Source organism: Xylona heveae (genome assembly GCF_001619985.1).
Source record: "Xylona heveae TC161 unplaced genomic scaffold L228scaffold_3, whole genome shotgun sequence".
Taxonomy (NCBI): Eukaryota; Fungi; Ascomycota; class Xylonomycetes; order Xylonales; family Xylonaceae; genus Xylona; species Xylona heveae.
The window spans coordinates 1,860,202-1,876,374 of record NW_017264195.1 but is presented as its reverse complement, the minus strand read 5'-3'; the positions used below and the strand labels follow the sequence as shown (position 1 = coordinate 1,876,374).

The window sequence follows — 16,173 nt, the reverse complement described above, 5'->3', positions numbered from 1 at the left end:
CGACCAGTTGCCTTCAACCCTTTAGCCTTTCCTACCTTGCTTAAGGCAAATTACTCCACATGTTCCACGCTTGACTTTTGACACCTGCGCACCCACACCTACCTACCTACCTCTGTCGATAGCTCTTCGCCTACCTATCGCCAAACAACACTGTCCTGTTGTCTGAAGCCATTGTGCTCACAGCCTACCCCGGATGCGACTCTCTCAATCGAAGAGTCTGCTGCAAAACGGTCATTTTCTGAAAGCCAAGACACTTGACAGCTAGAGGCGAGGATCGACGCATCTTACGTCAATCCTTCCTCCACCAAAAACTAGCCGAGGCCGTTGTACCACGTCTCTTGCTGCACCTGCGCCTGCGACACCGTTAAACAATAATAAAGTCAGCAGGGATTACCTGGCGAAGATAAAACTTGAGGAATTGGTTTTCGCGACGAAATTCTATTGTGAGGAGGGAAAGAATCGTTGCTCTCAGCAAAACTTGAATTTGAAATCGTCACAATGGCTTCAAGGCAGGGGAAACTCTCGACGCCATATGACACACCGGGCGAGCCCAGCCCAAGAACTCTGCCGCAAGATTCGTCCAGAAACCCCAATGCGCAGCAACAACGGCAAGTAGCAGAAGGCAGCGGGCAACTTTCATTTCCAACCATAGGAGAACAATCCGATCACCCGTCAGGACACTCATCGCAAAAGAAGAAACGCCGGCAACGCGGTCATAAGAAGAGACGCAATCGGCGACAGTCGTTTGCTCCCGCTCCAGATGAAACTGGCCCCGAAGATAATTCAGCGTCGAGACCATCGACAGTGGAACGGCTCACTTCACGCGATACCACTGCAGCGAGGCCATCGTTTTACAAATTGGGGCAATCGTCGGGCGGACCAGGGAATACCAGCAGCACAAGCTTGGAGAGCGAGGCGCTTTTGGATCACAGGTAAGTGCTTCTTTTGCGCCAATGGGCCCTCAGCCATATAGGCAGCGTGGAGCAATATGGAATTTGGTCTCATTTGAGATGATACACGGTCTGATGTGGGGAAGATGCTGACTGTCGCTTTAGGGACCAACTGCCAATGCGCCCGCGACGACAAAGTACGCTTCTCTCAAGCTTCGCTATGCCTCGCCCTTCCATACAAAGTCCTCTGGATGGTGCCTCCAGCTCGGCCTTTCGTCAGCGGCCATCTCGCATGAGGCAATCGCAGCAATATTCGGGCAGTGATGACGAGGACGTTGCAGTCGACGACCGAACTCCCTTGATAGCTTCAGGGCAAGACCGGCCGTCGTCCAAGGATGGATACGGCGGATTCTTTACCCGCTCGAGAACCGCTTCACGGGACCGGCCTGGCTCAGCTGCGACATCAACTTCAAGTCGACGGCGGAAACGGCTCGGCACACTGCCACAGCACCCGTCCTCTACAGGTTTGGATTACGATGTGAACAACCCTCCTTCGGTACCGAGCAGCCCCAAGCTGGGCACGGATATGGGCTACGGCGATGTCATGGTGACGGGCGACTTCAATTCACGATCTCCCGAGTCCAAGCGCGGTATTGGACCGCTGTCGCGGGACGCTATCGTAGACATGGAAAATGAGAGTCTTGTCCATAGCTACCCAGGCTCACATCCGTCAAATCCATCGTCTCCCCGAGGCGAGTCGCCTGAGAGACGTCGACATACGGTCGCTGTTCCAGGCGAAGTCGACGTGTGCTTCCCCATGGAGGGCATGTCAGAGATTGCAGAGGAAGACTACACTCCGCCAGAACCGGGGTTCCCGTACGCGCCAACAACGCGCAGACGACGCGGCCGAAAATGGCCCGATCTGTCTGTCCTCGAGGAGTGGAGCCGGGAAGAAAAGGAAGAGCGCAGTGAGGGTATTCGCGCCAAGAAGATCAGCGAACCGGTGCTTGTCGATGGTCGACTACGCCCGCAAATGTCCGCATGGCATCGACAGCAAGAGGACGAGCCGTATCGATTTACCTACTTTAACGAAGAGTTTCAGAGCACGGTCCACAGCCAGACGATTTCTGAATTGCTCCAGCCTGGGCAGACATTTAGGGACCTCTTCATCCCGGACCCGCCTCTGCTCAGTGACTCCTCGTCAGATGAAGAAGATGACGATCTAACTTCCCATCAAGACCACCTCTCTCGGATGCCGAGCTTGTCTAAACCGACTACGCGACAATCGTCCATTCTTGGGGAACAGAAGCCAGAAGGCCGTGACTCTTCTGGGCAGCCCACGCCAGCGCCGGAAACCAAACCTAAGCGATATGGTGCGCGGCCGACATTCTGGCTCGACGTTCTGTCTCCGACTGACGCAGAGATGCGCGTCATTTCCAAAACCTTTGGCATCCATCCCTTGACAGCAGAGGATATCATGATGCAGGAAGCCCGAGAAAAAGTCGAGTTGTTTCGGCATTACTACTTTGTCAATTACCGCACATTTGAGCAGGACATGAGCAGCGATGACTACCTTAATCCCGTCAATATGTACGTCATTGTGTTCAGAGAAGGTGTTATCAGCGTAAGTGCAGTCTTCCATCTATTGCCCTTTTACTGTCTGTCGAAAATCTTTCCACAGTCTTTCATACCCACCGAAAATCTTCATTTCATCAGTATCGGAATTGACAGTTGCAGTTTCACTTCTCCATGACCCCACATCCGGCCAATGTCCGTCGGCGAATCCGTCAGCTCAAAGATTACCTCATTCTCAGCTCGGATTGGATCTCGTACGCCATCATTGACGATATTACCGACGTTTTCGCTCCATTGATCCAATCCATTGAGCGAGAAGTCGACGAAATCGACGACGCCATCCTGCAATTGCACAATCCCGATACTCCCGACGAAAAGCTCTCCGCAAAAATGACTCCTTCGAGTAAGCTGCCAGTCTCAAAGTTCAAAGACGTCGCGGCGAGTGAAAAACGCTCCGAAGCAGGGGACAGCACCTCGGGCGTCTCGGGCGGAGACATGCTTCGCCAAGTAGGCGACTGTCGAAAGAAGGTCATGGGACTTTATCGTCTTTTGGGTAATAAAGCAGATGTTATCAAGGGGTTTGCCAAACGATGTAATGAGCAATGGGAGGTGGCTCCCCGGAGTGAGATTGGGCTCTATCTCGGCGATATACAGGATCATATTGTGACCATGACGGGAAATTTGACGCACTATGAAATGTAAGTGTTCCCTTTTTGCTCTCCATATCTACCATGATGCATGTCACCTTTTGTCTTTGGCAACTCTCAGCCCACAACGACATCTGCTGACCTCGACATTTGCGTTCATCTAGGCTCCTCTCCCGTGCCCACTCCAATTACCTCGCTCAAATCAATATTCGCATGAATGAGCGTCAAGAACAAACGTCGGACATTCTTGGCAAACTCACTGTCCTCGGAACGATTGTCCTCCCCATGAACATTGTTACAGGTATGTGGGGCATGAACGTCATGGTCCCTGGACAGGAGATAGAGAATTTGTACTGGTTCTGGAGCATCACCGCAGCGTTGCTCGTGTTTGGTATTTCCTGTTATTTCATTGCAAAGCGGGTCTATGGAATTGTTTAGCCGGTCAGTTTCTTTTCTCTACTTCCATATACCTGCTCGAAGTCCGTCTTTCTTGAAATTCTTCGAAATCATCTTGTCTCTAAAGTCTTTTATGTCTGAGGTCAACGCCTTTGGCTTGTGATTGTGGAGGAACTGGTTTGGAAAGGGACCAGATACCCGACTGCCATCTTGGATTGATATCTTATGGGGGGCACATCCGCACGACGAACAAGTCGAAAAGTATCACTTTCTGGAGAGGAGATTCGATTGCTCTTACGTATTCATGTTATTGTCATCTCTCGGGCTTTGGTCTATATTTTCCTTGGCGTATTTCATCTCATATTATCACCGTTCATTGGTTTTTTTATTTTCTCTGATGACTTTTCTGTACATATATACATACATATCTGACGCAGACGCACATGGAGGGATAGCAGTCTTATCCTTGTATCCTTTACAATACATGAAACACAAATATATCTTTCGTTCATCGTCTTTTAACGAATCTTCCTAAAGTAATCATACAGCAATTCTTAGACTTGATATCAGGATGTATTCGATGTCTTGATGCCCGTTTCTCCAGTTTTACGTATAAATCCGTTGCCTTTGGTGTGGAGTGGAAGCGAAGCGAATTGCCACACCAACACACCAGCAGTCGGTAGACCCCCGTTGACCCTCCCTCTCGCTCAGCTCGTTTCTGCTCACCGCCTTCGCCTTATCTAACCAGGTCGCCACTAAACCACATGCCCGCTAAGATTCTGTTATGCGTTTCTCCCTTGTCTGGGGTATTTTTCTTCAAAAGTTACGGCTGATTATTTGGCTGGACGTCTCGACATCTACACTCCACCCTCTACCGCTTTACAAAATCCGCCATCTCCCCTGCACGCACGCAAGTAAATAACTGTGCTTTGAATATCGCAGCGAGGATACCAAAGAGAAAATAAAACCGTCGATCTAGAACATAGAAAAGGAGTAATGGCGCAAGGAACGATCAAATTGAAGAACCCCAAAGGAGGTAACACAAAGGGCGGTAAAAAGTGAGTCGCACCTCTTTTCTTGCCTCCGCTTTGTGCATCGGCGGATCGTCTGGATCTTCGCGTCTTGGAGTCCAATGCCTGGTCTACGGTGTACAGCGTCAATATCTCTCAACCTCAGACCGCACGGCATACCCACCAACGGGACAATTACAACCTCCATTGCACGAAACAGCAATCGAAATGAAAAGAAAACAAAGAAACAAATCGCTAACCAGTCATCAACATCACAGGCCCAGCGTTCTCGGTCCCGGCCCGAAAAAGGGCCAGCGGCAAATCGCTCCGAAAAAGGCAGATTTGGTAAAGAAGCAAAAGCTGGCAAAGGTGCGTCTCACAAGAGAAGAGGATGTGACCGTTCCTCGAAGACAAGAAAAGACACCCTTTCTTGATGGAATGAAGAGGATACCAAAAACAACAAATAAGAAAAGCAAACGCTAACTCATAAATCCAAAATACAGAAATTCTCAGGTGGTCTCACGGCGAAGACGGAACGCAATCTTGCTGAGAAAGCGGGCCATCTTGAATTACTCGCGAGCGCGAAACGACGAGAGAAAGAGGGAGCTGCCGGGAATGGAAAGGGCAAGAATGGGAAGAACTGAATCGTTCCAAATTTCTCCCTTGACAATTGATATGATCGGAATAACCCATTTACAAGCATACGGTGGTCTCTCGCCCAATCAATCGGTCGGTATCATGCCACGTAACGTCAATGTCGCATTCGACTGTCGAGTAAATTCGAGATGTCTATCTGCAATGAGATGCTCGTGTTGAAACACATTGCGAGAAAAAGTCTGGGGCATCGAACGAGAGGTTTATGGAATGAAAGGGAATGATATATCTCCGGGCATTTGCCTGCGTCGATTTTCGAATAGGGGCAATTTTCCACCATTGGCGGATATCTTTTCGCTTTCGATGCGCGGGTTTCTGCGGTGGAGAAGAATATAGTTCTTTGCATGATTTGGAGTTATCTAGGCGCTATAATTCCGGGATTGATAAAGAAATGAGCTTTCTTTCGTCTCATGACTGGTCATTGCCATGAAAGATGGGGGAAATTTAGGCAAATATTTAAATACACATTGATATACCCCATCCAAGAAGAAAGAAGAGTTCGAGACTGGAAAGACACTGTACGGTAACCATTCTTCATTTGATAAAGTAATTATTTATTTGATAGTAGTAGACTGCAAGGATATTTGTAAAGGCATTTAATTTGAAAAAAAGGGTTACGATATTAACGAACGAGTGAGGTATAGAGAAGAAAGAGGGCTGCTCCGCCGCTTTCGTGAAAAGAAAAGGGAAAAGGAAAAGAAACGCCATATATCTTGATACTAGTGCCGAGGGCCTTTCGAATTATTGTTAGGAAGGGAACAAGAGAAGACAGAAGAGGTGCGGGAAGAAAAGAAAGAAAAGGGGAAAATCAAGAATCATATGGCTCTAGCTGCTTCTCCCGCACCCGACTCAATAGCTTGCTTGGCCTTTCCTCGTCCTATGCCTCCTTGGCCAACACCCATGCGCTTGGCAACATATCTCTGGGCAACCGTGCCGACGCCGAGGGCCAGGACTTCTTCGACCCACTCGGACACCCACTCGCGCGGATCGACGCCTCCAGTCTCAATAATCTCTGCAATCTCTTCGGGAAAGCCAGGATAGCCTTCTTCGTCGACTGGACCAGAACGGGCGTCCAGCCAGTTGATCCACTGCTGAGGAAAAGCCTGGGTAACAGTTTTGAAGTCGATGCCATGAATGGGGTCATGCAAATAGATTGCAAAAGTGACAAGCTCGTCGGGTTTGTCGTCCGGATCCTCAACGGCCTCGGGCTTGTCTGTTGGTTTGGGACCGTCAAAGAGGTCCTCTGGAAGAGTGTAGCCAATGGCTTGAATTGCGAGAAAGATGTCGCTCGAGCGTACGGGGTTTGTTTCACTGAGGACTTCAGTGGCTTGCTTTGCCGCCGCTTCGACACCGCCGCGAGATCCAAAATACTGGTTTGCATATGACTCTGCGCTGGCTCTTGCCAGCTTGGTGCCCTCGACGATGCCCTTGACTGACCCAATGTCTCGCGCTTCAGAAGAGCTTCGCCACCAAGGACCGTCATTCCATCCGCTGCTGCTGCCGCCGGTGAAACCAACGTCTGATCCGCGACGTGGGGCTGATTCTCGGCCTCGCTGGATGACCATGAGGTCACCGCCTTCGACTTGTGCCATGACGCGAGAGAATGTTTGGTAAATGAGCGGGTCAAGGGAAGGGTAGCCCACGAGGTCGTGGGTTATGTGAATCTGGAGACGCTCGTGGGTGGAGATTGGCGGAGCAATGTGGTGGAGAATATTAGTAAATGTTGGAAGCGCACGGGAGCGTAATTCGCCGCCTGCAGGAGAAAAGAGCAAGTAAGCAAGGTAGCTACTAGGAGAGCTGCCGTTGGGCAAGAATGAAGCTGTTTCCATTAGGACGTACCTATGCCCTTGAGCAATCCTACATTGCCCTTGACTTGTTCAGCCCATCGTTGAGCTTCTTCATTCTTCTGAATCTCTTTCACTGCAGCCTCGGCTTGCTTTACTGCCGCGCTCGCTGTGGCGCTGGCGGTAGCAAAGATGCCACCCCACCATCCACCTCCGTTTGACTGCTGCTGCTGCTGCTGTGCTGTTGGCGGTACCGATGGGGCCGAGGGCTGTTGACTTGCTGTTATGCTTGAGTCCGATGAGGATTTCTCTAAAAATTCATTGGGGGTAGCAGCCCTGTGAAGAGGTCTAGTGCTTTCCCCAGATTTCCTTGGCAACGTAGAAGTAGAGGCAGCAAGCTTGTCCTCACTCGTTCTTTCTGATGCAGCTGGAGGAGGAGGCGTGCCGTTGTTGTCGTTGGCAGCTGGCATGGGTGATTTTCTGTTGCTTGATGATACAGCTCTCGGAGTGTGTGATCGACTGGCTGGCCTCTCCGCAGCTAGATTACCAAGCTCAGCAAGCAGATCATTTTCTGCTTGCGGGTCGGGCATTGTTGCTGTTGTTTTGGTTGATTTGGGATCTTTGCCAGGGGTGGACTCATTATTCTCAATGCCCTCAAAGAGCTTGGAGATTTCATCTTCGGTATTCTTCTTTTCAGCCATGGTCGTCAAAGATACTAAAGTACCTTATGCTGGGACAGAGGAATAAAGTGGAATATAGAAGGAGCAACAACAATAATATGAATGAGGTCAGGGTGCTTCGTATAAATTGGGGAAGTCGCGATCTGGACTGGAGTATGTGATCTAATTGGGTAAGCGCGAGGCGGAGGGAATTTAAGCGAGACAATTGTTTCCGTCTTGGGTGTGTCCAGAGTAGAAGAGTGAGAGACTGAGAGACAGACAGAAAGCAACGAGCAATAAATAAAATCAATTTCACCCCATCATCAATCAAATCAAATCAATCACTCCGTCGACTCAATGGAACAATACCGACCTCCTCTTTTACCTCTCATCAATTGTTTCTTGCTATTGTAGATGCTCGTTTTTATTGGCGTTCCCGGTCCTTGTCCCTTTCTTTTTACGCTCTCTTTGCTCACTCCGAGAGGACCATCATCACCTTTTTTCGGCAACTAAACACCGATTTTGTGCTCATAGGCATCAGACTCTTTCCTCCCAGACTTAATTTCTGACTTTAGAATCAGCATCTCGCTCCTAATTACAAAGGTTCGTACATTTGTGTGGCGTCGTCAATTTTCTTCTATTCGCTTCTCTTCGATGTGATGTTTATCTTGAAGTCTGACTAGTCAAATCTACGCTCCTAAACACATGACCATTCCACGAACTAATCATCAAAATAGATTTTTTCTCCTCTACATTTGATCCAATCTCTGTCTTTTGACGACATGGATCAGAATCTAGCTGTCAAGCGTCCGCGTGGAAGACCTCGCAAAAGTGCGAGTGCAACCATTGCGCCGGCGCCAAAACCTGCTCGAATCCTGCCGGGACCTGGACTCAAGCAAATCCGCAACCGCCGGGCTTCGGCACCAGGTGGTAAGCGGTCAACCGCTGTCTCTCAAGCACAAAATGGTGAGAGCGAGGCCGCTGAAGACCAAATTATTGTTGATGTTCCAAAAGTCTTGTCACTTAGAACATCCTACCAAAACGGCATTTTCAGTGTTTACGGTCTTCCGGTCCAACATCAACCATCCCCACCAAAGCTTTCTCCGGTCGCTTCAGAACTGGCAGATCCATCTATCAATGCAGAGGTCAAAGACCAGCCAGCTGGGTCCGAGGCTCAACGGCCCGAGCTCAAAGCAGGAGACCCGGAGAATCTAATCCCGGAAGAAATCGGCCGTGCTCCAGATGCAGAGTCGGTCCTGCAAGAACAGCTTCATTCATTCTCCTCCTCTTTCTCCCATCCAAACTTGGGAGACGGAGCTCCTAGAAATCTCGGCAATTCTACCGAAGCTTGTCTGGGAAGCAATAACTCACACTCTACGTCGATGACGGATCAGCCAAAGCAAAATAAAAATTTTGAAGATCCTGATGACACGTCCGACGTAGATGATCTATCTGATTCAGACCTGCCCCCACCTTTCTCCTCTAGACCCGCCACCGCAACCCTCTACACTGAACCTGCAAGCCAGGAGCAGTCTGAAAGCTCCGAGGACCGCTCGGAGGCGCACAGACTTGTTGCTGAGCAATGGGATCCCATAACTGATCCGGAGCTTTTTCTCGCAGCTCTTGAAAATCCAGAGAAGCGTTCAACGAAAGCATTATTTGCTATTGCGGAGAATGCACAACGCGCATTAAAAATATGGCAGGACGAATGGATAATTTTGGACAAGCGTACCGCTCGATTCGCTCAACCACCAAGAAAGCCTGCAGATCCTCGTGCAGTCGAGGCGCCAGTCCGCTTTGAGGACAGAAAGGAGGCAGACCTCTACGGTTACAAGTATGACCCGGATCCAAAGAAAGAAGGAAAACAGGATCCGGAGAAACAGCGACATGGAAGAGTGGTTGGCGGACGTGAACTCCGCAAGCTCAAAGCGAGTCTCGCTGGCAAAGGCCTTGAAGGAGCAGGTGATCCAAATGCCATTGTCGAAGGAAAGCGAGCTCGTCGTCAGCGACAAGCCTTTGATGGTCTTGTCACGGCCGGAACTCGACCGAGGTACGCGGCTGAGGAAGGACTCAAGTTTTCTACCGAGATGGTGGAAGAGTCCGCGCTGCCACGGAAACGGGGTCGTCCCAAGAAGGAGCCAATTCCGGCGCGAGTTCGAGCTGTTCGAGAAGAAAGTTTGTTTCCATCTACGACCAGCACCGAAGGCGAAATGGAGGCAGAAACCGATAGGGACACGCTGGCTTCCACGGCCGCGACTCCCACCCCGCCACCACAACCGCCGATTGTGAAGCGGCGAGGACGTCCTCCAAAGGGTGCACTTGCCCCGCAATCCGAAGGGGTAGAGAAGAAACGAGCAGCAAAAGCGTCGAAACGAAGTCGCTCGATGAAGAAGTGGTGGGATGCCAGAAAGGCTGCGGCATTAGCTAAAGCAAAGGAGGCTGAGGCAGGAGATACCAACGGCACCGGAGGGGCCAGTGACGCTCCACCTTCCATACATACCAGTGGGCTCAACCTGACTGCCGCCAGCTCCACTGAAACTTCAGTCTCTCCTATCAGCCAGGCTGCTCCACTACTTCAAGAGGAGAGCGGTCAAAGCTCCGAAATCAGCATCGTGCCTTCTATGAAAGGTAGGCGTCCCGTAGCTAAGCCGAAGAGCTTGCTTGGTCGAAGCACAAAGCTTTCTTCTTCATCTTCTTCTGAAAACTCACGCACAGCCGCTGCACCTGTCACGACTGGGCCGGAAATTAGACGCTCTTCAAGCCCTCGTGGCTTGACCGAATACGAACAATATCAAAAGCTTTCAACCCCGGGACAGGACAGCGATCTAGGCAAGAGGAAGCGAAAGTCCACAACCAACTTGAATCCTACCTACGAACTTGCTGTCAAAAAGCAAAAGATGGCATTCGAAGAAGGAGCAGGGCTTGGAGATCTGAGTCGAGCTACCAGTCGTGGTGCGGAGTCTGATGTAGAAGGCGGAGAGACAGGTGTCACCAGCACCGAAGTCGATGATGATGACGGCGATGAGTGGGACGGAGACTGATTGTCTGTCTTCAATCATTTTTTTACACAATATGTACAAAAGCAGCTGCCATCGCGGGCCCTGCAAGTGGTTTGCGTTTCTCGTTTGTTTACCTTTTACCGATTGCAAATTCGTTTTGCATACTTTGTCTGAAAAGACCGTCTGATAAAGCTGCTGCTGCTGTTATCATGATTGTTGTCGTCGTTATTGTTTTTATATCATGCATTGAGGCCAAGGGTTTGGGATAGGGTCCTCATTATCTTACATGATTGTTACTGGTTGGAAAAGGGAAAAGCTGAGCGTGATGGTTCGGGGTTTTACTTCTCAGGTTTCGTTTATTTACTTTTCCTGCTCACATTTTTTCTGCGAGCATCATCTTTTCCTGTTCGTCCACTGTTTCTTCCTCAAGACAGCGGACCATTGACGCTGGGGAGTTTAGCGACGAGAAATCTCCGGGTGTTTGGTTTGAACTGGGGATATTCTTCTTTTATTTTCGTCTTATTATTTTCTTCCTTTTGAGATTTTACATTCTCCTCCGTGAGCATACGTAAATAAACTTTCAATAGGCGCTCTATGAATCGCTACCTATTTATTACGTGATATCATTTTATTCTATAGGTGCAGTAGTAAATACTACCATTTGACATTTCATCGTCATCGTCATCGTCACGAATTTTCAAGATCAATTTGGTCGGTAATTTTTAAAATTTAAAGAAAAAAATTTTCCCTTCATTATCCTGCCCCGATTTTTTACTCTTCACCAAATGGAAGAACCGAGGCGTTTTGTTGTTGCAGATAAAACACTGGATCAATGCATCCTAAAATAAGTAATATTTTTGTTCTTGCTTCACTCATCCTTAAAAAGTAAATGGAATTTGGAGATCGATAAACGCTATTGAAGTCCGTCGATCACACATGCGCTGCCAATCTTATCACGTCAAACTTCTCTGAAACTGACAATCGGGCCGCTGTTTTGCGCTCTGTACTCGTAGGCTCTACTGTATTGTAGTGTGACGAGTATGAAGATGACTTGGACTAATTCAGGTGAACTGCATTGGGGTCTACCTACTCCATAATGACCGTACAGTAATACACGCACTAACCACACAATCACTGTAAGCACAACGGGCCGACGCCTCGGACGGGGGACCCTGGGAAATGAAAGTCGTCACTGAGGACCCATCGAGTCACTTTCTACAGTATTACAGTATTACAGTACCGCTAAGTTACAGGACGCAGCTGTTAATTAGTCATGTGTTGTCTGCCTCTACGAAAGACGCACTGGATACCTGGGATTGAGATTGTGGGACTTGTCCATTGCCAATGATTGATATTTTCTCTTTTGATGTCGCACAATATTGGGACAAGATTACAAAATGTATGGAGTGTGGGAGTTTGTACAGCATGGAGTGCTCTCTTACGACTAGGTTACTGTGATGATGACCCTTGGACATTTTCTTTGGCGTGAGAGGTTAGTTTAGCACATCTCTACAAAGGCAATCTACAGGTACTACTTATTGTGGGTCTCCAGGGTCCAGAGGTTCGGACCAAGCATCTCGGACTGGCCGAATTCCTTTGGAGGAACGAACGAGGCGAATGGCGAGCAAATCCTCGGCGCGGAGTCGGCAAGGCAAGCCGGCTTGATTGAGCCTTGTCAATTGCCTACGAGTACCTTAGGTAGCATCCAGAGCACTAGTAGTAGGGTCTCATAGCCTTTGGGCTTGATCAGGTAGACGTTCAAGGCGTGTCAAAGCAAGACACCAACTGGATAGCTAACAAGAAACGAGATCAAGGTCCATTACTGAATGAATAACCAATTGGAATGGCGAAAACGCTCGCAACTCGGAGCTTGATAATATCATAATTACATGCCGTATGGAGTACTCATATACTTTTGACGGTGCTCGGTAGGATCGCCCACTTGTCCACTATGCTCCCCCGACCTCGCATCAGCGCATCCACCAACGACCGAGAACGCACAAGCTACTTTTTGGGCTGAGTGCAGATCATCCTGCTTTGACAGCTTGCCGGGCCGCGTAATATGGATGAGGGATGAGCAACGCACTTGGCGCGTGCCCAGCCCAACAACCGTTGATAACAGTATTGGAATTACAACAATGATGATAAAGATGACGCTGATCATGTTGACCTTGATAGGGGAGCTTTTGCAGAGTGTGGCTTTTCATCATCATCGGGTGGCTGAAACCTCCTCGCCATCGTACGGGTACGGTACAGGCACTCGTACAGTGGAGTTAGACTGGCAGGGTTTTGCTTAACTGATCTAATTTGTACACGTCCAGGGCTACAAGCGGGATTTTAATCCAACGCGTAGCCCTTTCAGTTAGTCAGACTTGCCACCATGTTAACTACAGTGTATGTTTCCTCACCCTGTCAGAGGCAACTGGGACTTCGGTTCGTTCTTCTTATTTTCCGGCGGCCCCAAGCTAACATTATACGGCAACACGGGCTCTGAATGAGACATGGGATTTTGGCCTAATTGCTCCATACTGATTGGGGGGGGAAAGAAAAAGGAAAAGAGGGAAAAGAAAGAGAGAGAAAAAAAGGGTCCAGCCTGAGATGGTGGAATCCATTCGTTCATTCGCTCTGGATTGATGAGCCATTAGACCCCTGGAGCGACCGACCGTCTGACCCTAATCAGAGCCCGCCGCATTCCGCCTGGAAACCCCGGACACATAGATATTGGTTCGACAAAGGCCTCATGAGAGCCAGCACAGTAATTAGCCGTAGAAATTTGTAGATAGCACAGCCCGTCTGCGCTCTGCGCCCCCCTTTCTAATTCACCTTCGGCGGAGGAGACAATCATCATACTTTTACCGGTCCTCTTCTCACCTTCTATTGGGCTGCGTCTTCTCCATCACCCGCTGCTTCCGGGGGGACATTTCTCTCTTTTCAAACCTCTCCAGCGTTTCTGCTGCTGCTGTTGCTGCTGTTGCTGCTGTTGCTGCTGTTGCTACATCTGCTACACAGACAGCTCGGTCACTGCATCCTGTGCTGCCCTGTCGGGGAGGCACACGGCATTATACGCCACGTTTAGCAACGGCTTGGCGCAGGTCCCTCGACGTACAGGTTTATTCCTTGCAACTCAACCTTTTTGGGGGCTTGCTCGTCGTGTTGCTCGGTGTAAAGTCGGGTTTGAACCAGCGCACGCCGTCAGACACCTTTTGAACCTTTTCTATCAGGTGAAAAGGCTTTGCACTGAAGGCCGAATTTTCCTGAGCGACTTCTGCGTCAGTGCGCGGGCTGCGTTTCCTCGTCTTCTTGGAATCAAGTGAGTGAGAAAGCGAGAGCACGGAGCTCACCTTAAAAAATCGGGCAAAGATTGAAATCATGCCTTTCATCAAGGCAAGTACCAGATTTCTCAGTTTTATTGGTTTTATTGGATTTGATTTTCTCAATTGATTTTTTTTTTCCCCTTGTTTTATTATTGCTATCGCAATCGTTACCCTTTTATTTACTTTTTTTCCTTTTGCCCGGAGATCACGTCCTTTTTTTTTCATGTGTACTTGACTTGCTTGCTGTTTCATCATTTCGTTTTACCTTTACCTATGTTTCATTCGTCGGGGGCCGGGGACGGAATGGAGGGGCATGTGCGTCACTATGCAGCCGTGTCAGGACGATCTGGGCCGCAATGGGAACCCGATAAGTGCGACGATGCCATCATCACCTACGACGAACCGTCTCATCTCGTCTCTTGCCCAATTGTTGTGGCGCGACGACGGGGAGGGCGAGGATGAAGAGTAGGAGAGGGAGAAGAGGTGTGCTACTAGTGAGCTGAGTTGGGATTCTGAGCAACTTTCAAAGCCCGGGTAGCAGCAAAACCTTGAGCGGGTACATGCCTAAACCCGTGCAAGTGGGCTTGTGGTTGACGCGCATACTGCGGTACCTGAAAAGAAGACCAATTGAGGCTTTGCAGGGGCAAGCAGAGGGAAAAGCAAAAAGCATGATGGGGGCTTGTGTATGTGGTGGGGTTTGCCTTCACCTGGTTGATTTACAAGGCACACACACAAGATTTCGCATCTTGTCTCGCATCGTGTGTGCTTTGCCCCTCGACTTTTCCGAGTCTGGGGCGTCGTTCTTTCGGGCTTTGGCCTTGGAACAGCGACCTAGAACTCCCTCAACCTGGATCTGGGCCCGGACCCTCTTTTATCGGACGAGCCAGGACGCTGAAAAACTTCCCACTTTACCAAGTCCCCCAGTGGCTGTTCCGCTTACATACAACTCTCCACTCTAACCAATTTCCCTCATCGGCATCGCGTTTCGACTGTTCCCGCATTTTCCTTGGAAACTGGCCTTTTGTCGCACTCACCCCGCCTAAATCTTGTCTGTCTGTCGGGCCTAGCGCGGGTTCCTGCCCGGGCAGGGCCTTTTTTTCTTCTCTCCCCTCCCATTCCTTGAAACGGGTTGGGATTGCTCATCCTATTCTGATTTTCGCATTTTTTTTGCCGTCGTTTCATTTGCTGCTTTTCCCGCTGGGTCGAGGTGTTCCCGTTCCCCAGTTGGGCTTGGGCTGTCGTATGGGCAGCGTCATCGCTCGCTTGATCGTCTAACCTCCCTTGGCTGTCCGGGCGGGTTACAGCGTCATACCCCCCCCATCGCCCTTTCCACTTCTTCCCCGGCTTGTTCGAACCATCGATCCTGCTTCGCACTGACTGATTGACATTCTGTCAACGGTGCAGCCACACATCATTATTCCCACTCTTCTCTCACACGGGGCACGCTCTTGTCATTCACTTTTGCTTGTACTTGCGTCCCCTCTACTACGCTTTCTCTTCCCGTCGCCCCCCCCTCCCTTCCACTCTATCATCGTCATACCCTAGGTTCCGTCACTTCTTCCCTCCTCCGGCCCCCCCAATTTAGCTACATACATCATCGATCCAGTCAGCGTTCCGGAACCTAAGAAACCTTAGCTGTCTCGTTACTTTTCCCACCCTTTCCCGCACCCTTTTTGTATTTTCTGTCTCGCCAGATTATTCATTCACCTTCCCGCATCACCTCTCTTCCATTCTCCTACGGCTAGCTCACGCCGCCCCTCCCCCCGACCTCTCAGAAAATTTCGCTCTGATCGAGGCGGACTTCGTTTTCTCTCTTTACCGTTACATTATTGTCTTTGTTCACCGTCGTCTCTTATTTTCCTTAGTCTTTGCCACTGTCGCACAGAGACAGAAGACCGTTTACTTTATCGCCTTGTGGCGTCGGATCTAATCATGAGTACCATACAGAATCTTAAAAACTTCATCCGCCACGGCAAACAGGCGCGCGTTGCAAACCCTTCGCATGGCGACCCGACGACGAATGTGAGCCCTGTCAATGCTCAGCAACATCGATATCAGAATTACGCACCGGCTCCCAAACAGCCAGATCACCGTGCCTTTAGTGATCCTCTAGCTGGCGTTGAGGAAAAGAAACAGCCCCCTCATGGAACTGCGGCCATCCCTGGTGCAGACTACTCCGTCGCCGCCGGCGACAACCGCAACGTTGCTGCCCAGGCTGGTGAAGTCGCCGCCAAAGCCGCGGGTG

General features: G+C 49.8%; 5 protein-coding genes across 5 annotated transcripts; 3 read left to right on the top strand and 2 right to left on the bottom strand.

Annotated features, from left to right (window-relative positions):
• Positions 1–498: 498 nt before the first annotated feature.
• On the top strand, positions 499–3,550 carry L228DRAFT_266852 (cora-domain-containing protein; the record flags this gene model as incomplete). Its single annotated transcript, XM_018334916.1, has 4 exons — positions 499–932; positions 1,056–2,514; positions 2,628–3,163; positions 3,277–3,550. The coding sequence occupies 4 exons, from the start codon at positions 499–501 to the stop codon at positions 3,548–3,550; spliced, it is 2,703 nt and encodes a 900-aa protein (XP_018190079.1).
• A 954-nt stretch (positions 3,551–4,504) lies between these two features.
• L228DRAFT_266851 (hypothetical protein) lies at positions 4,505–5,162 on the top strand (the record flags this gene model as incomplete). The annotated part of the gene is made up of 3 exons (XM_018334915.1): positions 4,505–4,566; positions 4,797–4,887; positions 5,022–5,162. The coding sequence occupies 3 exons, from the start codon at positions 4,505–4,507 to the stop codon at positions 5,160–5,162; spliced, it is 294 nt and encodes a 97-aa protein (XP_018190078.1).
• Positions 5,163–5,542: 380 nt separating this feature from the next.
• Positions 5,543–7,756, bottom strand: L228DRAFT_281586 (hypothetical protein). The gene is made up of 2 exons (XM_018335900.1): positions 7,012–7,756; positions 5,543–6,925 (listed from the first exon to the last, which is right to left on the bottom strand). The coding sequence occupies exons 1-2, from the start codon at positions 7,655–7,657 to the stop codon at positions 5,988–5,990; spliced, it is 1,584 nt and encodes a 527-aa protein (XP_018190077.1). The 5' UTR covers positions 7,658–7,756; the 3' UTR covers positions 5,543–5,987.
• A 149-nt stretch (positions 7,757–7,905) lies between these two features.
• L228DRAFT_259726 (hypothetical protein) lies at positions 7,906–10,716 on the top strand. Its single transcript, XM_018334187.1, has 2 exons — positions 7,906–8,218; positions 8,353–10,716. Exon 2 carries the CDS (start codon positions 8,398–8,400, stop codon positions 10,654–10,656), a length of 2,259 nt encoding a protein of 752 aa, XP_018190076.1. The 5' UTR covers positions 7,906–8,218; positions 8,353–8,397; the 3' UTR covers positions 10,657–10,716.
• Positions 10,717–13,479: 2,763 nt separating this feature from the next.
• On the bottom strand, positions 13,480–14,336 carry L228DRAFT_98414 (hypothetical protein). The gene has a single exon (XM_018337034.1). The coding sequence runs from the start codon at positions 14,181–14,183 to the stop codon at positions 13,725–13,727; it is 459 nt and encodes a 152-aa protein (XP_018190075.1). The 5' UTR covers positions 14,184–14,336; the 3' UTR covers positions 13,480–13,724.
• Between the last annotated feature and the right edge of the window lie 1,837 nt (positions 14,337–16,173).